General features: G+C 26.4%; 1 protein-coding gene across 4 annotated transcripts in view; it reads right to left on the reverse strand.

Annotated features, from left to right (window-relative positions):
• Positions 1-2,091: 2,091 nt before the first annotated feature.
• LOC127280842 (connectin-like) overlaps positions 2,092-27,225 on the reverse strand; it is a 497,564-nt gene continuing 472,430 nt past the window's right edge. For all 4 annotated transcript variants that reach the window (XM_051304135.1, XM_051304134.1, XM_051304136.1 and 1 more), the window contains 3 exons: positions 9,589-9,771; positions 7,479-7,603; positions 2,092-3,790 (listed from right to left, as the gene is read on the reverse strand). In XM_051304135.1, the coding sequence (XP_051160092.1) occupies positions 3,548-3,790; positions 7,479-7,603; positions 9,589-9,771 (551 nt within the window). In that variant the 3' untranslated portion in view covers positions 2,092-3,547. The remainder of the gene's footprint in view (positions 3,791-7,478; positions 7,604-9,588; positions 9,772-27,225) is intronic.

Raw genomic sequence — 27,225 nt, forward strand, 5'->3', positions numbered from 1 at the left:
AAAAAATGAGACCGTTTCGTGTATCATTTCTAAAAATGATACACAAAACGATCTTTTTTCGATATAACTTATGTGCATCAAAACGTTGCAAAGATTTGATGCAATTCTTGGTCTCAATTTGATACTTTTAGGAAAACTGTGTAGTTATTCCAGTTGACGATATTATTAATTTAATTTGTTTAAAAAATTTTTTTAATTATTTTTAGCATTATTCTGAGAACAAATTTTTTTTTTATTTCTTATATTATTTTTTTTTTATTGTTAACAGAAGAAAATAATATTGGAAGGGAAATAAAATTGAAAACGTTAATTTATGATGTTTTTCCGTCAATTTATTTATTATTAATGCTAATCTTACAAAAAAAACATATAATACATATTACAGGCAGGCGATAATTTTCGTAAATATTTAATCGACTTAACTTAGATAATAATAATATAATAATAATAATAATTATTAATTTATATTTATATCCTAAAAATATATTTACGCAAAATAGAAAAAGAAAAGCGAACCGTTATTACATTTTTGTTTTGTTTTTTTTGTTGTAAAAATAAATACTCGTTTGGACGTCGAGGGACGGGAGTTAATTAATTCTTAATATAATTATATATGTAAAGTGTACAATATTACAAATCGCCGTTTCTTATTATTTATATAATAATAATAATAATAATAAAAGCAACATGATTTTTTAAGAAACAATATTTTTTTCTTTTTTTAAAAAAAAAAATCGATTATCTATATCAACTATTAAATTCACATTTATTTTGTTGAACTATACACATTAGTTTAAAAAAAAACACCAAGTTCAATAATGAACAGTCAATTTATTTTAGAATTCTTATTTTGAATTTTTTAAAGATTCAAAAATGTTGAAAATTTTTTTTTTTTTTATCTAAGTTTGGAAAATTTCGCTTTTAAAATTTCTATTTTCTACAATTTGTTGGAAAAGTGGGGGGAAGGGGGGTAGAAATAATTTACGGTTCTTAATTATATTTTTTTTTGTTTTTAAATATATGAACGATAAAAGTCGATACAAAATTGCGTTGTGTGAAGAAATTTTAGTTTTTTTTTCTGAAAATGAACTTTTTTTACGTGATAAAATAAAGAAAAATGAAAAAAGTGTGTGTGTGTGGTAAAATTATAATACATGAGAAATTTCTTTATCTCGACATAATATAAAATTATTTTTCCAGTATCTTTGGTTTTTTTTTTTTATCATTTCTGTAGAATATTGAATTCTGTTTTTTTTTTATCAATTCCTGTTTTTTTTTTTTTTTCTAAATCAGTCTGCAATTCAAAATTCTCGATAATTTTGAAAGAGCCTTTTAAAAATGGCAAATACCTTTTTTTTTTGTTTTTAATGTAAATAATTGAAATGCACGATTATTTCTTGAATTTCAATTGTCAATTTTATTTGTTCGAAATTCATAAAATAAAAAAATTTTTCATGAAATTAATTTTAATATTTACTCAAGTTTTTATTTTTCTATATTTAATCTGAATTTTCATATTTTGTCGAAAATTTCATATTTTAATTGAAATAAAATGGAAATTTTTAATGAATATTTGTCAGAATAAAAAATTCTGCTGTACACTATTTTTTTTTTTTCGTTAAATCTACTTTTTAGTTAAGTAAAATTAGTTAAAAGTTAGATTAGTTTAATTTTATTTTAATTTAAATTCGTTCATAATCGATTATATATTATTATTATTATTATTGATTAAAAATATAATTGTATTATTAATTATAATATTATTAATTACATTTTTAAAGAAATTGTATGAATTTCGGACTTAAGACTGTCAATTGAAATTTCAATGGAAATTTTTGTGCGCTTCGAGCAATTACAATTATTAATATTTTTTTATTATTATTGAGATTCGAGACGTGAAATGATGGACAACTTTTCATTTTTTTTTTTTTTTTTATATAAATGGCACTACGAAAGCGAAAGGTAACGGTGCGTGTTTCCACGAAATATCATGATATTCGATAATTATAATACAATGACACGATTCCTAAAATCGGAATGACATTTGCTTCCTCTCATCGCTATAGCAGATATTCTGTAATTATTACTATATTTTTTTTTAATTTAATATTTAATAGTTTAACATCGTTAACGTACGCTAAATTCATCTTCGACTTTTTTTTTTCTTTTTTTTTTTTTTTTTTAATTCCCTGGATTGTCTGACGTGACGTCGCGTCGTAATGAGCCATAACATTTACAATATAGTTCATTAAATACATTACATGGAACAAAGTGGGAAAACCTTCATCCAGGAACGATCCCGCTGATTCTCGAGCGAATAGTACTACACTCCATTTCAATAGTGAAAAATTGACTAAGCCCCCGCTTTTTTTTTTGTTTTAAAAGACGTTCAGTTCCTTTTTTTTTATTCTATTTCATCGTGCACAAAATGAAAAATTTCACATCCTTTTATGTATACATATATATTTATATATTACAATTTTATTGACGAAAACGCAAAGAGCATAAAATAAATTATTTTTACATATAATAATTAAATATTAAAAATTAAACTATTTTAAATTAAATATTAATTTAGAAAAAATTAAATTATTTTAAATTAGATATTAATTTAAAGAAAAAAATTACTTATTAATTTTATTAAATTTTAAATGAATTTGATCGTAGTCGATTTACATTTCAATCGATAATTAATTAGTTGAGATTGTTAATTGTCAAATATATTTTTTCAATAAAAAAAAATAATATAGATATTTTTATGTTCGTCAATTTTTATTTTTTGCCTGTTTGAAAATCGTCAATTTTCAGTTCAATTTCCGTCTTCTATATTCTTCAATTTACTTCCCTAGATATCTTGTGATGGTTTTTTATTATTTTTTTTTTTTTCATTTTATGTGTAATATTTTTTCATTTTGTGCATTCGTCTCTATTATAGTAAACTATCGCTTAACTTTTTTTTTTTCTTTTGTCGTACGTCGAAAAAGTATTTTTTTTTTAAATTACAAACGAGTTAAAAAAGAAGCATTTTTTTTTTTTTTTGACGACAGGTACCTTATATAAATTACACAGTAATAATAATAATTATACAAATGCCTAACTAACAAAGTGGAAAAATTCTTGAGAAAAATTCTAAAAATGTTTTTTCTTTGAAAAGTCCTTTAGTTTCGCTATATGTATATAGTCTTTTCATTCGAGAGATCTTGAGAAAATCTTAAGTCTTAGGAATAAAAAAAAAAAAAAAAAAAAACAAGAAACACAAAAAAAAACTCTTATTCAACTTTCTGACGAAATTAAAATTCGTGAGTTTGTTTGGTTTTCCTCTTTCTTTTTTTTGTGTTTTAATTCTCATCTCTTTATTGGAAATTAGAATAATTATTGAAATGTTTTTTTTTTTTTGGAAATTGATGCAAGCAGCTTTTAATAATAAAATTTCAGAAAAATGTGTTTTTTTTCTGTTGATATAAGCTGCTCTATTTTTTCAATAATCGTTGAACACTCTTCTCGTATTTTATTATATGAACCTGATGATGGTTAAAGATTCTATTTTCTACGTGAAAAATCGAGAAGCAACGAGGAAGGATAACGCGAGAACGGATTGACTGACATAGTGTATCTTCCCCGAGGAGAAGAAAAATATACCTGCTGAGCCGACGGCGGCGTTCGCGTGGCGACTTGATGGTTGCTCGGATGCCATTAGATCCTCCCTGGAGGGCTCAGGACATGGGAGATCCTCAGGTTTCAATTGGAAAAGTTCCTTCATGTAACCCACTTTTCCGTCTATGATCTCCATCTGCGAGACAAAAAAAATTACATTATGATATTTTTTTTCTCTTATAGAGTAAGTTCGGTTACTTTATGTTATTTATTCTTAAAATTAAAAGCAATCACTAGAGGGACGCATATGATTATGTTCTAAAAAATCATTAGTTAGAATTTTCATTTTTTAGAATTTCATTAATAATTATTATAGTTTTGAGACGAATTTTTATTTGTTCAAATTAATATTTTGCAGAATTCTCATCAAAACGATTTTCTATATTACAGAATTTTTCAATATAACCAAAAAATTCACTTCACAGAATTTTTATTAGCTCGAATTTTCATTTAACGTAATTGGCATTTAAAAGAATTTTTATTGAGTAGAATTTCATTGTATAGAATTTTCTTTCAGATGAATTTTCATTTGTTCGAATTATTATTTGATATAATTTCCATATATATAACCGATTTTTCATACTACAGAATTTTTAATTAACCGAAAAATCATTTAACAGAATTTCCAGTTGATAGAATTTTCATTTGTCCGAAATTGCAAATAGCCGAACAAACAATCAACAGAAAGATTTCGGCGCGAATTTTAAAATCAACGAATCAAAAATTATTCTAAAAATTGTGATTTGTTGATTTTAAAAATGGCGCCGAAATCTTTCTGTCGATTGTTTGTTTGGCCATTTGTAATTTCGGACAAATGAAAATTCTATCAATTGAGGGTGTGGATGCTATAAGGGGATATAAGTGAAAGTAAAAGTCCCCGCGTGTAGCGAGTCAGCGGCTGCCCAAGGGGACAACGTAAACCCTCAATTATAGAAATTCTGTTAACTGATTTTTCGGTTAAGTAAAAATTCTGTAGTATGGAAAATTGGTTATATATGGAAATTATATCAAATAATAATTCGAACAAATGAAAATTCATCTGAAAGAAAATTTTATGCAATAAAATAATAAAAATTCTTTCAAATGCCTATTATGTTTGTAATGATAGTTAGAAATCGGCCGGTAAATATTTGTACTAAATATTATCGCGCGTCGATAAACAAGTTACCGACCGCGGAGCACAAAGACGTAGTACCCGATTTCGCCGCGCGGGTCGCATCGCCAAAGCTCACTCGCGTGCGCCCAGCCCACCGATCGGCTATATAAGCTTGCGCTCTCGCTGAGGACCGTCACTCTCGTGCTACACGGAGTCCGGGTGGGTCTTACCCACTTGAGTAGAAGTTTTACTCTCGTTCGTCGGGTTTTACCGGTTGAACATTATATCGGTTTTTAATGTATATAGTGTAAAGTAAAGTAACAAATGTATAGTAAAGAATTGTAATGTAACGTATCAAGCTGTAAAGTAATGTATCAAAATGTATAGTAAAGTAACGTAACGAAATGTATTGTAACGTAAATTTGAATTCTCGGAAGTTTAAAGTAGATTTTCCGTTTTATTACCGTTTTTTTTAGATATACTTAGAGTTTTACTCTTTGTATAATTGGAACACGAGTTTTACTCGTGATTCACCAGTGTATCGCGAATTTTTAGGCAGTATAGTAACAGATTTACGGCTCATCGCTACGATTTGAAGCCGTTTTCGTTAATGCACGGCTCAAATAAGCGACGTTCCAGATTGATGCCGATTTTCGATATCGCGGCTCAACATATTTTAGATAGACGCCGACAAATAGTTACTCGAAACCGACTTTCGCGATTTACTTGTAATCTCCGTATAACTTTGATATTGTAAATACCGTTGTAAATAAATAATTTGTTATCAGTTTGTAATTAACCCGTTATTATTGTTATTTTTTTGTTGGAATCAAAACGAACCCTGGCTCGGCGAGCTAAAATATTGATTCTTACAATTACAAACGTTACATGTTAAATGAAAATTCGAACAAATAAAAATTAGGCTCAAAAATAATTATAGTGACTGGAAAATAAATATTGAAGTGCAAATTAGAATTAGTGAAAAATTTAAAATATTAGTAAAATTAAAAAATTAACATAATAATTCATTAACAAAATAATTATTTCACTCATTCTTTTTTTAAAAATTATTTTCCTATTTTTAATATAAAAATTAATTATTTCTGCAACTAAATACAAAAAGATGTAATTTCTGTATACAACTAGATATGCTTATGAATTGTTTATACAACTCCTGGACAATAAACGCGCAGAGTTAATAATTCTGCACTAATAAATACTTATCAAAGTGATTATCTATAAGGAAACAGAGAATTCTTGATTGTAATTAAGATATCTTCTCAAACGAAGTATCTTTAGTCCGTTTTGTATATATGTAGAATAACTGTTTTCTCTCTCTCTCTATATATATAGTTTAAAGTAGACTATTATTCAATGTTTAACAATTGTTACATTTCAAATATTGCGCACAATACAAAGTAAAGTATATATATATATTTCATTTTATATCGATGGGATGATATAATTAAAAGAGAAACTCGCGCAGTTAAGCATTCGAAACAATAAAGACCATTTTCTCTTCAAACATAATCGTAACACTGAAAAACAATTATTCGATTCAAATAATCGACTATTATTAAATAAATATTTGTTTCAAATAATAATAATTATTAATAATAATTATAAATAATAATAAATTATTATCATTATAATTCAAATAAAATAATAATGTTAAAAGGAGAAATTAAATTTTTCACATAAAAATTCGTTATAGGGGAGAGTCAGCATGGTTGGGCCAGTTTTTGACTTGTGCCCATAACTTCCGTTTTAGGGTAAATTTTAAATTCTCTTGTATGTGGTTGGAAAGATACACTAAAGTGGAATGTTTCTTCTGAACATCAGGAAATGATTGGGTCAAAAGTGTAAAAGTTACAGGCATTTAAAAAAAAAAAAATTTGTCGTGTAGGTTGGGCCAGGGCTTGATGGTTGGATCACTGTAGTAAATCAATATGAAATGAAGGAAATTGACCAAAAAGGACCCGAAAATGTCAGAAAAATACTAAAATTGAGCTGAAAATGATAAAATAAAATCTGAAATTAAAATAAAATTAGCCCCCTGAACCAAAATCCGATTATTCGCGAAATTGGTCTAAAAAGTTAAAAAATAGTACCAAATTTTATTAAAACCATTTTTTTTAAAAATGGAAATGGCATCTTTGACTCTTTTTTTTATATAAAAAATTGAATTTTCGATGTCTGGACGTATGATAATAATATTAGAAAATTGGTGGTAGGCCCAACCATGAGGAACGGCGTCGTCAACAAAAACACGTTAAACAAACATAATAACAATAACAATAACGCTAAATAATGCTTGAAACTTTTAAATTACATTGTAATGAACAATTTCTGTCATTTTATTTTGTTGTTTTCTCATTCCTTCTGTTATTTAATCGACTTATCTGTCACTGTGAAAAAGTTTTGGGTTGTCATTTTAGCACTTATTTTGGTTTTCTTGATAAATTAAATGTTTACTGCAATTGCATTTTACTGTAAGTAACGTGAAAAGTTAGTTGCCATCACTAACAAATATTTGCATAATAAAATAGAGGGCGCCAGTGTGCTAGAGCTATAAACACAGGGGTGTCCCAACCATGCTGACTCCCCCTATATTTTTAATATAAAATATTCTATGAAACGTTTCAGAAAATAGTGAGTAATTTCTTATTAATTTTGCTATTAATTAATTAATTAAATAATAATTATGAAATTTTTTTAATTGTTATACCTTCGTTGGTGACTTTTGAACTTCCTTTTCTTCATCTTCATAAGAGTCGTCATAGTTGGTTGCATCATCCAAGTAATCGTTAGTACCTCTATTTCCCTCCTTCAAATTGTCAAACATATATTCATCTGAAAAAAAATTAAAAAATGTTTTTTTTTAATTCTAATAAATATTTTTTTTTCTGTATAACCAAGTAGATATTTCTGATTTTATGTATTTTATGTCGATAAAATAAAAAAAAAAAAAAAAGAAAATAAGACGCATGTCTTATGTATAAGTATACGTTAATGGTAACTTAACCTTGAAACTGCTTTAGCGGTCTGTGGGATCGCTATCTAAAATTATTTCGCTTATTAATTTTTTTCAAATTATAATAGAAGCTTGAGCGTTTCAGTAGTTTCATATTTTATATAAAAATCTATTAGATGACAATTGCTTCAAAGTTTAGAATTCGTTAAATTTTGTAATATAAATAAAAATATCAAGTATAACGGTCTGTGGGACCGGTGTTAGTAGTAAGTGTAAGTTTATTCCCGCAGGTGATTTCTGCGCATGCGTATTATCATGCGCAAGCAATTTAGTCAATCCTCATAACCTGCATTTGTTGTTTTGGACGTTTTCGTGATGATGTAAACATGTAAATACTTTAATTATTTATAAATGAAATAATCAAATAACAAATAATATTTATTAAATTAATATTGACTTGTTCTCCTTATTGAAACATGTTTATTTAATTTTGATTATTCTAATTTTAATATAGTCAATTGAAAAATTTTAGGTTAATTCTATACAGAATAAGAGCAATAACAGTTCATTCTAAAAAAACCAAGTAAAATATTGAATAATTTGTTTAAATTATTTAAATCGTATTATTATTACTATTTCGTTTAAATGTTAACTCAATGCTGTGATTCATAATTTATACAGATTAATTAATATAATTAATTTATATGTCAAAGATTTTTTTAGCTAATAATTGATAAAACAGTATTGTAACATAAATAAAAATAAAAAAACTGCAACAAAATATTATAGAAATAGTCTTTTTATTGTAAAAAAATAAAAATAAATACGACAGTTGTCATTACATAATTTGAAATCACTAGAAAAACACAAAAAAAAGGAATAGCGGTTAAACTTGTAAATATCTCAAAACACGTTGTCTCCGATTTTGACAAAATCTATGTCAAAAGAAAGCTTAAATATTCTATTTTTTATTTCCGTAAAGTTTATAATGGACATTTTCGAGAATTTCCAGAAATTAATTAAAATTCTCAGACGTTTCGGAGGTTAAAAAGAATTGAAATTTGTATGAATGGAGAACCATCTTTAGCTATTTGCAATTAAAAATTTTTCAAATTTAAAAAAATTATTAAGATTAAAATTGAAGTTTTAAAATTTATTTATTTAAAAATTTCGTAAAAACAAATGCCGCTGTATTTGAACAGAGGTTCTCTATTCATGCAAATTTCAACCCTTTTTAACCTTTGAAACGTCTAAGAATTTTAATTAATTTCTCGAAATCCTCAAAAATGTCCATTATAAACTTTACGGAAATAAAAAATAGAATATTTAAGCTTTCTTTTGACACAGATTTTGTCAAAATCGGAGACAACGTGTTTTGAGATATTTATAAGTTTAACCTTCAAACTAAATTTTTTATGCTAATTAAACGTTTTTTTAAAAAAATTTTTTTACAATAATAAAGTTTAGAAATTTCTCTTTCGAAACCACTCATTGCAAAAGTAATTTGATTTAATTAAATGGGAGAAATAATTATTTAAAAAATGTCTTATATTGTCAATTGTTTACTAGGGGTATAATTTTAAAATAGAATGCCCCATATAATATTTAATATATAATAATATTATCATAAGAAGATAATAATATTATTATTGTTGATATATATATATATATATATATATATATATATATATATATATATATATATATATATATATATAGTGGAATGATATGAGAAGGAAATATATGCTTTACGTTGTTATAAAAAGTAATATAAATCTAAAATGAAGCAAGTTTCTTAAAGTAGAGAGTATATGTGTACATATATAATAGTAGCATCAAAACTTGTGCAGTTTACTATTCTTACCTGGATTGCGTGCAATTGCCAAAGCACTATTCCTCTCAGCATCCTTAACAGACTTAACAGACGCGTTCTTGCTCTCGAGGAAGCAAGTGAGTTCTTCCAAGTTTTCCCTTAGCTTGATGTTCCTCGTCTCATTCCTTAGACCCCAAATCCACTGGAGCTTACAGTCGCAAATCAGTTTGTTTCCTGAGACAGAAAAACTTCGTTAGAGGATATACTAATTACCAACTTGCGTTAATTCATCACATACATATAATCCTTTTGTCCTTTCGATACACATATACAAATAATTTCTACGTTTGTTTTTTTGACTCGTCGTATGTTAATTCAATTTCAACGCTTATTCTTCTTGCATTTCGAATAAAAATTATATTTTTTAAATTTTATAATGAAGCAATTTTTCATATATTATAGAATTTTTTTTCCATAGAAAGAAAAAATAAATGAAAATTCTTTTTTCAAGTTAGTAAATCGTATTTCTATTTAGTTTATTTTCAAATATTATTTTTCAAAAAATTAGAATATATAAAGTTAAAAAAAAATTTCATGTACACTTAGAAAAAAGAATTCTTAATTTTAATATAGATATCTGTTTGATCGATTTTTACTAATTTAACACAGTTTATAAGTTTTATTTTATTATACAAAAAATATCTACATCACTTTCATTTAAAAATACTATTTGTTTGAATGAAAATTATAATATGTTAATGATTTAAACTTAAAGGTTAGTTTAGAACAGGCGCATGTATTTCCACTGTAATTCCAGTAGAACGTCTGTAAGATGCCATATATTTATATGTTTTACAACTGTCTCACCCTACTCTTCTCTATTCTAGTTCCCCGCCCTGTATCGAAAAAAGCTACCATTCCCTGCAAAGTGTCACAATTCAGATGTTCCACTCATTATTTTATATTTTATTAACAGACGCTCCGCGATAAAAGGTACCTAAGCTCCCAAAATTTTTAGGTTATATTTTTGATTTTTGAATTGAAAATACATAAAGAGGGTCAACTTTTTTATACAAACTATTGATGTTTAATAAGTCTTTATTACATCTAAAATATTCAATAAAATATATTTTTGATTTTACTACTTAATTAAAATAGAAATTTTTATTGAGACAAAACTATCACAAAATATAACCTAAAAATTTTTGGAGCTTAGGTACCTTTTGTCGCGGAACGTCACTTATACTAATTCATATAGAAAAAAACTGAACTCATTTTTGCTGCACCTCATTATGAGATCTGCATTAAAATGAGTTAACAGACAACTTCACGTTACTCAAAATAAACCTGAATAGAAAAACTGTACAAAAAAATAGGTTATGTTCTGGATCATTCCATTATATTTCACCTATAGTCGTTGAAGCCTATTTTTAGAAAAATTTGATATTTCGTATTAATGACTTTGAATATCCGTACAATTCATTTTTGACAATTATTTTATGAAATTTTTTTTTATTTACGTTGAAATTTAGTTTTTAAGTTGAGTTGAACGGAAAATAGGTTAGTTTGACAGCTTTGTAAATTTTATAAAAAAGAACAGAAATAATTCAGTTAGTCTAATTTACCAATGTTAATTGATAATTGTGTAAAAAAAGCCAAAATACTACGTGAAAATTAATATTCAAACTTACCTGTAAAATGTCAAAATTTGTCACATTTTATTTATATTTTCCAAAAAAGTTTATAAATATTATAAAATTTATTACTACCTAACAATAAGTACTTTCCGCATGTACTTTCACATGATATGTTGGCTTTTTATTTTTATAATATAGAAATATGTGAAATTTTACCTTGAATATTGAACTTTTCAGGATTTTATCAGATTTTGAACACTTATATCTTCGCAGGCGATTAATGAAAAAATCCCATTTTGGTATTAAAATTTAAGTTAAGTTTTCTTTATTCATCTTATCAAAATTTGGTGATGGAGAACGAGCTATTTTTTATTTTTATTCACTTTAAAAAATTCACTGTAAAATACGAATTTGAAGGTTAAAAAACAAGTATTTTTATAAATAAAATTCATACAAATAAATCTATATTGAGAAAACTAACTTCAGTTTTATAAAATTACTTGTTTTTTAACGTTTAAATTCGTACTTTAAGGTGGATTTTTTAAAGTGAATAAAAATAAAAAGTAGCTCGTTCTCCATCACCAAATTTTGATAAGATGAATAAAGAAAACTTAACTTAAATTTTAATACCAAAATGGGATTTTTTCATTAATCGCCTGCGAAGATATAAGTGTTCAAAATCTGATAAAATCCTGAAAAGTTCAATATTCAAGGTAAAATTTCACATATTTCTATATTATAAAAATAAAAAGCCAACATATCATGTGAAAGTACACTGAAAGAAATTTCATAGGAAAAAATAACAAAATGCGTATTACATTTTAATATATTCTTTTAGAATTTAGGGAAAAGTGTACTTTTTATTAAAATTCAATATACTTTATATTAAAGTTCCAACTTAAAATCTTTTTTCAAATATTAATAATTATTGTAGAAAGAACGTAAAAAGATTACCAATATTTGAAAATATTATATTAAATTCTCATAGAGTTGTTGCATTATATGGAATGTAGCGTTCTAATATTTGTAAAACTTTATACGAAAAATTCAGAATGTCGGAAGAAAAGGGAAAAAAAGCGGAAACTGTCGGACGTTTCCGTTAATTCTCGGGAGGAAGAGGAGTGAGACTAGGAACAACACATTCACACTTACGATACAGGTTAATACACATACTAATGAACACGCACGTTCATTTCGCTTATACATAGACATTACACGATCGCAACGAAACCTACACTTACAATTCTATACGCATAACGATAAATTTCGCTGGGGGTCGGCATATATCGTTTTCTTATATACTAACTACTGAATATTTTTACCACTTGCGAGAAAGAAGTTTACTTACACGGAGAGAAAAATCTGCCTTTTATAGTATGAAATAGATTGCTGCTATTTTTCTTTAAACTTTTCATACTAATAGAGCAAAGATTTGAGAATTTTTAGCATGAAACTTGTCTATGCTAATAAAGTTTGTCATATAGCCTCTTATTACATACTTATTATACTTTTAATCCAACGGCGCCATGCGAAGATCGCACATAACATCATCCTACTATTTTTGCATAAGTTCTATGCTTTTTCGGGGATAGACTCTTGCAACTGGCGATTAGAGCAGTTCCAATTAAGTAAAGGTGGGCGTGGCCTAATCGCCAGTTGCAAGAGTCTATCCCCGAAAAAGCATAGAACTTATGCAAACATAGTAGGATGATGTTATGTGCGATCTTCGCATGGCGCCGTTGGATTAAAAGTATAATAAGTATGTAATAAGAGGCTATATGACAAACTTTATTAGCATAGACAAGTTTCATGCTAAAAAGACATACGATTGTACTATAATTACTCAAATTTCATGCCTATATAGCATAGAAAATTTCTGTGCATTAAATGTAAACCTTTCTATACTATAAAAGGCAGATTTTTCTCTCCGTGTATAATAACTTAATAATAAAAAATAGTTTACTAGTGCCAATGGTGTAATTTTATAGAGGTTACGCTGGGTTCATTTTTATTATTAATTGTTTATATAGATTTTTCTTTTTTTTCAGATTAAAAATTATGATTGTTATAAAAATTTTTATTGCAAATAAAAATTAAATAATTGTAAAGATGACATCAAAAAATAAAAATAATAATAAATTTAATAATTAATAATAAATTTATTATTATTAAATAACTTTAATAAAACATTTTTTATAAATTGAAAATAAATTTAAATTAAAAAGAATTTAAAACACTATAAACATTTGAAACACGTGTGTTGACAGTTGATAGGTACGTTCTGCTGGTTAACAACACTTTCGAAAATCGGATCAAGTCGTAGAAGTTCGAGTAGGACACGAAGCCGCAAACAGACAGAACTTCGGTTAAATTCGTAGTCTCTCGGGAAAATCCGTGACTTTTAATATAAAGTTTTACAAAATGTGAAATAAGTATACGGATATATGTTATTTTTCTTACTATTTTGTGAAATTATTTATTATAATATTTCGTATTCTGTGAATTCATAAAGAAAATACTAATTTTTAAAATAAATATACTAATTCTTATTTCTTAAAATAATAAAAACTCTTAAATTCATTATATATTTTCATAAAAACTGTAATAGTAATCAATATAGGTGCACTTTTTCCCTAAATTGTAACATTTATATTAAACTCTAATATGAGTTTAATACTTAGTAGTATGAATTTTCTTTCAGTGTACATGCGGAAAGTACTTATTGTTAGGTAGTAATAAATTTTATAATATTTATAAACTTTTTTGGAAAATATAAATAAAATGTGACAAATTTTGACATTTTACAGGTAAGTTTGAATATTAATTTTCACGTAGTATTTTGGCTTTTTTTACACAATTATCAATTAACATTGGTAAATTAGACTAACTGAATTATTTCTGTTCTTTTTTATAAAATTTACAAAGCTGTCAAACTAACCTATTTTCCGTTCAACTCAACTTAAAAACTAAATTTCAACGTAAATAAAAAAAAATTTCATAAAATAATTGTCAAAAATGAATTGTACGGATATTTAAAGTCATTAATACAAAATACCAAATTTTTCTAAAAATAGGCCGCAACGACTATAGGTGAAATAAAATGGAATGACCCTTCTACATTGTGATATTTTCATATTGGTAGTATTGCAGAATCTTGTAAATTATATAAAATTAATATTAAAGTAAATTATGCTTAGTTTTTTTCTGTAAACTTTGAATCAAACAAAATTTATATTTTATTTGATTGTAAAGCAAAGATATACCAAGTTTGAATTAAATATAATATATAGTTAATTTTGTAAAGTATAATCCAAGAATATTTTGAATATTTAAATTCTCTTTTTAACAGTTACGTTGAGAATATAGCGCGCATTATCTATAAAGAAAGTTCTGCTCGACATCTTATCTATTGAATAATTGAACTTTTGTTAAAACTGGAACAAAACCTCAGGGCAATTTTAATTAATTGTTTAATAATATAGTTTGCCCTAACAATCTTTCTTGAATGTCTGCGTGTTTACTTTCTTATTTCGAGACCAAGGGTCTTCATTATTTAATGAATCGCAGGTCTGATATGTTCCTTGCGTCATATATGTATACGTATATATATAACCACACGGGAGTCATGCAAACTGCCAAATTGCTTCTGATACACTTCTCTTTAAGGGTTTTTTTATGCATCAAGATATATATAAAAAAAAAAGAAAAAAAAATTGGAGAAGGGGTCAGAAATTTAAGACAAGAGGATATTCCGGGACGACAATTTTATAAATTATTCTGAAATTATTTTGCTTCACAATGTAGAACTCAATTTTTTTTTTGTTGATTTAACTGATAATATTTTTTGTGTTTCAACAGATCGATGCCTCGTGTCGATAAACTATTTATTCAAACCCCATTATAATAAAATTTCAGTTGAAATTTAATTTAAAAAAAAAAACAATTTTTTAAAAATAATGAATGAATTTTAGTCAGAAAGTATTCTCGTTGATAAAATTTCAGAATGCAGCCAACAACCCTTTTTCTGGCAAATGGGAAAAAACTTTTTAAAAATGGAAATTTTTTTCCAACCAGTTTGGAGTATTAAAAAAGCGATGATTTAGAAAATTATAAAGATTTATAGTCTGCTTTTTTTGGGGGCTCTGAATGTGAACAACTTTTAAAAACAATGGAACTTCCTGTGTGTTTAAATACTGTAAATGATAATTTTTTTGACGTGACAACGAGGTCTAGGGTGCCAGTCAGTCATATCGCCGGCCAAAACTCGAAAACTATAAGTCATATTTTCAAGACTTTTGGGTAATTTGATTATTTTCGATATAATCTCGATGCCAAACTTATTTTTGTCAAAGTTGGAAATAAATTTTTTTTATAGTTTTCTATGTTACCGACCGGTTAAAGATTTAACATGTTAGTATGCAGCGCCACTGCTGACAGTATCCACTATACCTATATATGTATAATAGTCAAAATAAACATGGCTGTCACTTTGTTTTCTTTTCGTATCATTATTCGATGAGGAAAAAAATGTGGAGCAAATCCATAATTGAGGTTATGTTTTGATATTATTCCGGTGCAAAATTTCAGCAATTGGCAATATTGTGGCATTACGTTTTGAATATTTTTAAATTTAATTGTTTAGAAATTACTGTCAGTTTATTCTAATTTTATGCACTGAAAAAAAATTTATTTGATTCAAATAATCGGTTACTTGATCATTCTCGAATAAATATTTATTTGTATCAAATAATTATTATTTGAGTCAATGTAATGGTATTTGTTTCAAATACAAAAATTATTGGTTCAAGTACAATTTATTTAATTCAAATAAAATAAAAAAACGTTGTCACGCGATCAAAATTCTGCGTCCGTGTAATAAATACAGATCCCCGCTTTAATTTTTTTTTGTTAAATTTAATTTTCTTGCGTCCTGAGATTGCAATGGATTATCAAACTAGAGTACAAATTCCTGATTTGTAAAAAGTAGTTTCTTTTTTTTGGATATTATTTATTTATTTCACAACTTTTAATGACAAAAAGGATTTAAAAAAAAATTGAATGTTTCGTCTCAGTTATTTGAAAATAACTTAAAGATATTTAACTCAAAGATAATTTAATTAAATTCTGATCAAAAATAATTGATTTGCAATTAGTAACTAGTGAAATGATGTTTCAAAAATTCCAAAATATTAGAAAGAATTTTTTTCTAACTGAATTGTCATTTATTCGAATTTACATTTTAAATAATTTTTTAAAAATACGAATTTTTATTTTACAGAACTTTAATTTCGCCGAATAAAAATTTTGGCAAAAAAAGTTTGGCTGCGCTTTTGAAAATTAGCCAACTATAATTTCGTTGATAGAAGTTATCAACAAAATTGGTTGATTTAACGAGATTGGTTAATTTAAAAATTTCCCTTCTTTCTCTGTCCAGATATTTATTCAGAAATCATTTTAAACATGTAAAATAAAAATACAGCGTTTTAAAAATTCTCTCAAATGTAAAATTGAACAAATCAAAATTCGTATTGAAAAGAATTCTTCCAAATATTCTAAAAATAAATTCTAGTTAAAAAAATGTTTGTCAAAATCTAACAAATTAATTTTAAAGCTTATTTATGGATCCGAAAAATACGTGCTTCTTTATTTTGTACAAAGAAATACATATTTTATTGTGCGAAGATAATTCTCAATATATCCATCGGACTGTCTGCATGATTTGAGATAAATATGATCGATTTTTTTTTTTTTTTTTTTTGGTATAACAATTATAAATAATAATAATAATAATAATAATAACAACATATGAGGAAGAATTCCGAGAAAAAAAAAGTAGCACTTATTTCAAATCAATTTTCTCTCCTTGCGATATGAAGCATAACAAAGTCTTAAGAAACTCTCATCTTACGGATGATTTGTCGAACTTGTAGGAAACAAGCTTGCAATATTTTCTGTTCTATCTTTCGTTAAATTGCTTCTTTCTTTCCTCCTCGAATCACAGATATCGTTCAATCGTATTCTTTCTTTTGTTCTCATTTCTTTCCATCTCTCTCTCTCTCTCTCTTCATCGTTCCCTTTTCTTCTTCTTATTCTTTAAGGAAAAGAATATATATAAGTATTTGTTCCATCTGTGAGCTAGGAAAAAAAACTCGACAATGGAGAGATAAACGTTTCGTGAAAAAAAAACGAAAGTCTCATCTAAAGCAACGAATAATGTAAACGTAAAGTGAAGTTTCGTTGACGCCCTATAAAAGCTCAAGGTAATAAATTTCCTTTTATTTTACGCTTAGAGAGAACCATGTAATCCATTTGTTTTCGAGTATTTATTCACCTGTGAAAAAAGCTTGTTCGCTTTACATTGATCCATTGATGTTGACAAGGTTTCAATTCAATGTCTATATTTATTTGCAACGAAAATTTTATTCGTATATATAGATGAGAGAGAGAGAGAGACCTATTTTAGGCAAACGACATAAAATCTACGCGGATGTAGATTCATGAGCACTTTTTATTAAGCGAAAATAGAAATTGGAACGAATAAAACGAAAAAAGTTACATTTGTGCACTAAAACCAAAATGTAAGTTCTCACAAATGCACATATTTGAAATTCTAACGCTAGCTTTAGATTTATCTATACATATAATATTGATTTTTTTTTTAATATTTCAATATTTTTTTTTTAAATTTTTGTCGCAACGAACAAACGTTTTTAATACTGTATACAATTTTTTTCAATATTTTTTTACATTGATAAAAAATATTTGATTTTTGACAACAATATATTTGATTGATATTTGTACTAAACAACATTTTTTAGTGGGGAGGAAAAAAAAATATCTTTTCTTTTTTTCTTTTGCAGATAAATTGAAATAAAAAAAATTTAATTTGCAACGTAAAATTATTTTTTACTTCTAATGTAGGTAGGGTCAGTTGGGGTAAATGGGGACAAGAGGTTTTGGAGCTTAATTTACAGTTTTAAAATTAAGTTCAACGTCAATATTTTAACCTCAGATTACCTGCAAGAGGTTTTGAGTATTGCCAAGCTTTTATCTTGACAATTGGCAGCAAGATAAAAAAAGTTATCGCTCAATGCATAAAAACTTGAAAATCAAAGTCAAACAGTTTCAGTATTTTGTCTCGCATTTCAAAGAAAACAGACTTAAAAATCATAACAAATTTATTTTCTTATTCCTTATGACTCCCATAGCAGAAATTCACTTGAATTTTTAATTTTTATCAATTTGGTTAACAATGACAAGCTGTCCCCATTTACCCTGAGTTTTCAAATTTTTGGGGTAAATGGGGACAGCTTGTCATTATTAACCAAATTAACAAAAATCAAAAATTCAAGTGAACTTCTGTTATGGGAGTCATATGGAATAAGAAAAAAATTTGGTATGATTTTTAAGTCTGTTTTTTTTTCAAATGCGAGACAAAATACTGAAATAAAAAAAAAATAAAAAAATTTCAATTGGTTCAACTATTATATATCTACTACAAATTTTTTTTCAAGTTTGGTGGTTTAAATAAAAATGAATTGGCACTTAAAAATTCTTCTTGATTATGATTCTTTTTTTTTTTTTTTTTTTTTTTTTGCTTAGGGACTATTGGGAAAATCTGTATACAGATACCTTGGCTTCCGCATGCCAAGGTTATGTGGGGTTGGTAAAAAAAAAAAAAAAAAAAGGAGAACAATAAACAAAAATAAGCTGGCGAACTACTACCAGCCCCGACCCACTAAAACCCGTCAACCCTTCTTGGGAGCCCTTTGATCCACCCTCGGTACTGTCGTGAAGACTTTTGCCTTCGAGGGTTGATTATGATTCTTAGATGAATAACAAACATTTCTCAATAGTTTTTAAAATCAGTTTACGTGCACGATTTAAATAAAATTGAGTTTTTATATAAAAACAGTGTTTTATGGGGGAATCAGAATTTATTTAATCTAATAAATACTGTAATAAATGAAAAAATAATTATTTATTTTCAATTTTACATATAAATAATTATATTGCTGTAGTGTTTGTGTCCAATTTTAAAAAATTAAATTATAATGTTAAAAGAACGATTTTAAGAGTGACAAAATTTATTTAAGAGAGTCGAATGGTCTCTGAAATTTTTTGGCAAGAAGAGACCTTTAATTATCGCTCTATAAAAACGGCACTAAACGTGAAAATGATAAAAATTGATTTTAAAATACTTTCTTCTGGAAAGACGGACACTTTTTACAAAAGCTGCTAGAGATCCTTATCTTATATAAATTTCCTAAATCCGAAAGATTATACAAATCCATACAAAAACACGATTGCAAAACGAAAAGTAATATAATGACAGGTACATTACCTCCTGTCGCCGTCAGATGGCAGCAGCATGCAGGGCGCACAAAGTCGCAGCTGTTATTAGATTACTTTTCTACTTTTTGTTTTGCAACCATGTTTTTCTATGGATTCGTACAGTCTTTTGGATTTAGGAAATTTATAAGATGAGGATTTTGTTTGATTTTGTTAAAAGTGTTCGTGTTTCGAGAAAAAAGTATTTTAAAATCAATACTATTTCACGTTCAGAACGATAATTAAAGCTCTCTTCTTGCCAAAGAATTTCAGATACCGTTCGACACTCTTAATGCATAAATATAAAAACGAAACAAGAAAATAACTTCATTGTTAATAAAATATGAACCAAAATCTAAAACATCTATTATCTATACGCATAAAAGTATACATTAAATAAATTCTGGTTCCTCATAAAACACTATTTTTAAAATATTTAAAACTCAATTTGTTTTAAATTGGGCACGTAAGCTGATTTTAAAACCTATTGAGAAAAGTTTTTTATTCATCTTAGAATCATAATCAAAAAGAATTTTTAAGTGCCAATAATTCATTTTTATTTAAACCTCCTTCTGGCGTACCGTGATTTTTTTTAACAACAAAAATTATTAATTCAAATATTAGTATATTTAATTCAAATAAAAATTATTTGATTAAAGTGAATATTTTTTTTTGATAATAATCAAGTAATCGTTTATATTTGGAATTATATAAAATTTTTTTTTTATGAGAGTGTTATTGAGAGTGAAATTTTGTGAATATAATACATATGTAGTTTATAAAAAATATTTTCCATTTGAATGATCTATAAAAGTTTCCTAAGAGAAAATTGTCAATCAATGACATACGGTGCGAAAAATTTCAAATTCAGAAGTGAAGGTGAATTGTTTTTAAATTGAATGGATAAAAGGAAGAGGAACAATCTTCATTTTCAATATTGGATCTAGAATTACAATACCCAGCTGAATACTAATAAAAAAGAAAATATGTGAATAAATTTGCATACGCCGTTAAAATTAATTTTTCTTATATCTTAGGATAAGCAAAAATTAAAAAAAATTAAAAAACACGTATAAGCTGAGAGTTTATTTTGATAACAAAAATTTAATCTACAACAAATTTATTTTGTTTAACAAAAAATGTTCATTATAGACTAGTAAAACTTTTACTATCATAACAATAAAAATATGTAAACAAATTTAAATAATTAAAAATTTTAATTGAAACAATAAAACTTTGATGAAATTCAAAATTATTGCAGTTAAAAAAAATCAAAATGTTCATTGTATAAATTTGATTATAAAAAAATAATAAATTAAAAAAACAAATTTTGATTTAATTTAAGATTGTCATTATTGTTATAAGTTATAAGAAAATCTTGAGCTACTCGTACGGTATTACGACTGATTATTAAATACATCGTGCTGTAGCGGGTAGAAAATAAATGATAACAAGCTTTAAAGAAAAGTATATAAGAAAACGATTGGATCTCATAAAAAAAAGTACCGCACTTTCTTTATATTGAGCAGATGAACTATATGTTTTCTTTTCATTCGCGTCGTTTTCCTTCCACGTATATATATAGGTATAGGTATAGAAATAACTCTACAGTCGTAGGTCAAGTGACGAGCATAACCTCAAAATAAGATCTAGGTCCTAAGTCAGAAACGAACATAATTAACTATCATGATGATCATGATCATCTTGATCAACATGATTATAATTCATCTTTATCACCTCGATCATTATGATCAACATGATTAATATAATCATAATCATCTTTTTTTATTTATTTCATTATTTATTTATTATCAATTTAACATTGAATTTATATTCATCCAATTGAAATATTTGTGGACTTTGAAAAATCTCATCTCCGCCTGGGATCGAACCTGTTCTAAAACTGAAGGTCGGGAGTTCCGACCACTGGACTACCCATCCTTATGAGAGATTTAAACTAACTGTTCTCTTAAGCTATGAGCTGAGAACGAATCAAATTATTTGGTTGTCGAAACCAAATTTTAATTAGGACAACAAACGATCATTTGGTTTTTTTAGACCAAACTATTTTGTTGTGTTAACCAAATTATTTTGTTGTCGTAACCAAATTTTGGTTGGAATTTAAAAATTGTTTAACCAAATAATTTGGTTGGCCTAACCAAATGTTTGGTTGAGATGACTTTACGACTTTGTTTCAGCCAACCAAAATTTGGTTACAAGAACCAAAATTGCCTAATCAAACAATTTTGTTTGCAAACACTAAATTTTTTTTCTCAATCTATTGATTAAGATGATAATTTTGATTGTGTAGATCATAATGATCATGTTAATTAAGATGATTTTATTAATCAGGCTGATCATATTGATCAGGATGATTATAGTGATCAAGATAATTATATTAATCATGCAGATCATGAAGGTCATGTTGATCATAATGATCATGTTAATCATGATTCAATCCTCGAATATGTTGTTGAAAATTAAGTTTATAGATTCATTTTAAAATTTACAGGTTTATATTTATATTAAAAAATATATGAATTTCTCAATCGATATTATATTGTATATTATACTTTATAAATTATAAAATAAAATTTTAATTATATAAATGAACTTTGGGTGACGAAGCGTTTCTAGTATATTTTTTTTTCTGCGTATTTTCCACTCTAGTCATCGCGGGGTTTGTCAGAGGAATTTTTCCGATTATGCTTATCTTTATATATATATATATGAATTTATAGATTTCGTCTGAACTTTTGGCGGGCGCCTTCTAGGCCGCAGAGTGCTTTTTATTTTTCAAACTTATTTGCCCGCGCAAAGCTGACAGATACGCGAAATTTCAATGGCGACGTGATTGAAAAGAAACGAAAAATTCATTCAACGATAAAACGTCAAAATGGAAAATTATGAGAGAATAGTGGAAAAATCAAGTCGTAAATTTTACATATATATGCGGATTCCTTATATACCGTATCTAGGTATATAACTGAAAAATAGAAAAATCAAATCTATAATATAATATCTTCGCAAAGAATTGTCAATTTTATTGCTCGAGTCAGCTGAAAAGTATAATATATATGTAAAATATGTCAATCATTTTAACTATAGTGCTCAAAATAGTATAACAATATATTAAATAAACAATTTTTATTACTGGGCTCAATAAAATTCTCTTCTCATGATCCAATTTAGTTTCATTAGCATCGAAATTAATGAAAAATTATTTGAAATATATAAAAATATTTCATAAAATTGAAATAAAATAATAAAATAAATGCAAATAAAAATATTTTTAAAAATTGAAATGTTTAATTAATAATTTAATATATTTGCAAATTAAATAAAAAAAAATAAATTTCGAATAAATGAATAAAAATAATATAAAATATATGAGACAAAATATAAAAATGGAATTTAATTTAAAATAAAAGAGTTTATTTTTCAAAAGTCTGCTAAATTGAGACTTTTTATTCAACATATGGGAAGATAATTTATTTTTTTTTTTTTCATCAAAATATCAATTTCTACTCGGCTTCTCTTAAAAAAAAGTAAATAAAAATATAGCTAAGATAGAGACAAGCATACGAAGTTCGATTCAATGCTACGTGTACCTATTTACAGAAATAGCTTTTGAGAAAAACTGCAGCGTATTTTGTGCGAGATTCGAAAATTCCTGTCCTCTGCCTTCTCGTCTAATACAAAAATTACGGCTAAAGTTCAACTTAATACCTATAGTTTATATATATATAAAATTTTAAAAAAGTAAATAAATAAAACAACACGAAAAAAAAATTAGTTTCAATAATATTATAATCATTAAATATTATTTTACAAATAAATATTATAATTAATTAATTGTTTACTAAATATATTTGTTGAGAATTACTAAAGAATACTTCTTTTATTAGTTCATATTTCAAAGTTTGCGCTTCAAAAACTAACCTAAAATCGCATAATCGAAACGGTACTGACAACTTAAATAATGGCGCGCTAAATTTCAAAACTTATGAACTTAATTATTATTCAAATCATTAATAATTCATATTTTTTACTTAACCGAAATTACAAATGACAGAACAAATATTCAACAGAACATTTTTGGCGCGAATTTTAAAATTAACCAATCAGAAATAATCAACAAAAATTGTGATTACACTGGAGTCTCCCAAGAGAGGACTAAGTAGTGACGCGGCGCGGTAAGGAGTGAGGGGGGAAGAGATGGGCGGGATCAGAAAGAGGAACGTGAACTCAGGAGCGTTTGTTTTTAGTGTACCTTTCTCGCGCAGTGTTTTATGTATGTAATAGAATGTATTATGTTAAAAAAACACATCTCTGTGATACGATATACGGCCCTGGAGTATTTACAATTTTCGGCGTCAAGGACGAATTCCGTAGAGAGGTCTAAGACTCTTCCTGTCCTCTCTTCGGAGACTCTAGTGTAATTAATTTTTAAATTCCCGCCAAAAATTTTCTGTTAGATATTTGTTCGGTCACATGAAAAATCGGCGTTTTCAAAATTTCTATTAAATGACATTTTGTACAAATAAAACTTTTGACAAATGATATTTTTGTGAAATAATATTTCTGAAATTTATAAAAATTCGTTTCAGTCAAAATTCTGACTGAGTTCTCAAAAATTTATCGACATAATTTTCAAACATTTATCTAATAGTGGATTAAGTTTCATTCATTTTTTAATGTTAATTCTATTTCCGCTATAACCTCGACCGTGTAGAAAATAAAAACTGGTCCTATCTATTTTGCTTTATTATTAACTAGGTCCAAGTTTGGCATTCTAGCTTGGTCCTACAATGGTTTGTGATGCGATTTTAGCCTGGTCCTAACTTAGGTGCCTAGTTAAGACCAGTTTTAATAATAAATAATTAAAAAAATTAATTTTAACCACAATTAATATTAACTTTCTAGAAGGAATATCCTGTAAGTTTTAAATTAAACTCTGAGAGTTGAATTAAAATTTAAACCCTACGGGAATCGAACCCCAGACACAGGACCTAAGGGACCTAACGAACGCTTTAACGACCGCGGCTACCGAACCTAATTAGATATTTTTATTTGATTTGTCTATATAAATTGTCACTATAATTTTTTAATTCTATTTTACAAAAATACTTGAAATCATCCCGAACTTTCACTGTAAGTGAAATTACAAAATTTTATTTAAATAGAAATAGTTTTTAGGTTACACTGGCGTTGTTAATAATTGAAAGATTAAATTAATAAAATTATCCGCGGGCGCCAGATCAAATAATCACAAAAAAAATAATAATAAATCACAACGACTTGATTTCCTCGGCTACTCAAAAGAAATCGGTAGAGAGGGGGGATATATTAAAGGAGGCTGCAAGAATTGTCACAAAAAAAATTAATTTGAATTAATAGAAATAATTTAACAAAGTTATAAAATATAAATTTCACTTTAATTAAACATTTATTTTATTTATAACATGATTTTTTAAAATGGCTGATTAGAGTAAAAGATAAGCAAAACGAACGATATGAAAGACGCTTGTGCTCACTTGTCACGGAATTTCCAAGATTGATTAATTCTTTTTTTTTATAAATTAAATCATGACAATTAATAAAAATTTTATCAAGAGATTTTTGGGGAAATGGTAAAAACACATAAATGGGGAATTCATAGTTGTCACAAATACAAACTAATATTAATGAGAAATAGGGTCAAAATTACAATTTTCAAATAATAAAGAAAACATTTTTAAATAAGAAAGAAATCACAATTAAAACATGCAAAAATGAATTATAATTATCAATGAAAAGAAAAATTTAGAAAAAGGAAATCATTTACAAAATAAGTTAAAAGTAGAAAATAAGAAAATTTTTAATAATATATACATATATATATTTTTCCTTTGTTGAATTTTTCAAAAAGAAAACAATCTTACCAAAAGAAATTTCACAAATTGTAATGGCACAGCGAAAACACACAAAACAAATATTTTAAAAAATAAAACTTTTTCCAAGATGTTGGTTTTTCGGAGGTTGCCGACAAAAGAGGACGATATCTGGTATTTTGTTTTTAATGTTATTAATCGGTAACCATGCACCGGCATTCAATTGTCTTCTGCTATTTTTCGTGTGTTGATCCAGGGACGTGTTGTAAGGGTATTTTAGGGCTCTTTTAATATTCCTTAATAATAATATTTTATTATTTTATCCAGATGTTTCAAAATTAAATAGATAATCCAAAAAGTCTCTCCTCCATTATCTTCTAATAGTATTCTGTCAGGACTATGTCATAATAAAACACAACGGGAATGAATCCACAAAATATATAAAATGCTTGACAGGTTCGTATGACGATTCAAATGGGCCATAGGTACAGGAGCTTCGCGTTTAGAAGACGGAAGGCTAGTTGAATTCTACCCAGGTTATATAATTTGTAGAAAATAGATAAGTAGACAAACATCAATTTCGTCATAATATATAATTAATATAAAATATCCTCGGGCCATGGATTTTCAGGAATATGTACTAGGTTTTGATCTTCTGATTAGTCAATGGACAACACAATAAAAAAAAGGCGTCAAATTTTGAAATAATTTTATGAATCTTTAATGGATAATCATTAATTTTCCAACAGATAAAAGGCGTCTCAATCATCCTTGGATTAAAATTACAATTTCCCACGATGACTCGTTGAACAGGAATTGAATTGAACAATAAATTGTTTAAACAAATAAAAATTCAACAAAAATATTTTTGAAATATATTATTTGGCAATATATATAACAATTAAATAAATTAACAAATATAACTATGGAAAAATGTCTTTAAATATTTATTGCAAATTAATAAATAATTAAAACTATATAAATAATTATTAATTCATTAAATAAGTATTATCTGAGAATATTTTACAAATCCTAAATTTAATCACTTTTTTCATAAAAAATTTTCTAACACTTAACTAGATGTTCTAGCTAAGTCCAAGTTAGGACCAGTCTAGAATATATTAACAAGGGCTGCCAAGGTAGGACCAATGTTGGGCCAACTATCATTTTAGGCATACGTTGGTGATTTCTACACGGGTCCTTAATATTATTTTTTATTATTGAAATTTATATTTTTCCGTATTAATTAAAGGAAATTTAATATTAAACCAATAAATTATTTAGACATTAAATTTGCACTAAATGAATAAAAATCCTATATTTATTTTATATATGTGTTTCTCCGCGGTGTCTACATATATGGGTATAATATATTCCGTACTAAAATTATTGACTGTTTTGAAATTTCGATTAACATATAATTAAGTCGATTGAATTAGCGTTCGGCTAATTAAAATAATAATTAATTAACACTTAATTAGAATATAGGAGCGATAAATTGAGGTTAAATATCCTCGCATGTGGTTGATGAGTTTTTGTAAACACGATTTTTGTTTGTGATTAATAGATTCTCGATCGTAACTCTGTTCACTTTTATATATCTCTTTCTCTATATATATATATATTCGGGGAAATCCAATTGAAACCAATTAAAAGTAGATTATCGGTGATTGAACGTAAGGTTCTTAACTATCTCAACTTTTTCATCACGTGCTGACGCTGTCGATAGGTTTACCAGTCATTTGAAGCCACTGTGCGCTCTCCTGACATATAACGAATATTGGGGAGAGTTAAAAAAAAACCAATATCGACATTGAACGTCGAAAATCATACCCTTTCTCTCTCAT

This window comes from Leptopilina boulardi, unplaced genomic scaffold, assembly GCF_019393585.1.
Source record: "Leptopilina boulardi isolate dan_hultmark-lab unplaced genomic scaffold, ZJU_Lbou_2.1 LbouV2_255, whole genome shotgun sequence".
In the NCBI taxonomy this organism is placed as follows: Eukaryota; Metazoa; Arthropoda; class Insecta; order Hymenoptera; family Figitidae; genus Leptopilina; species Leptopilina boulardi.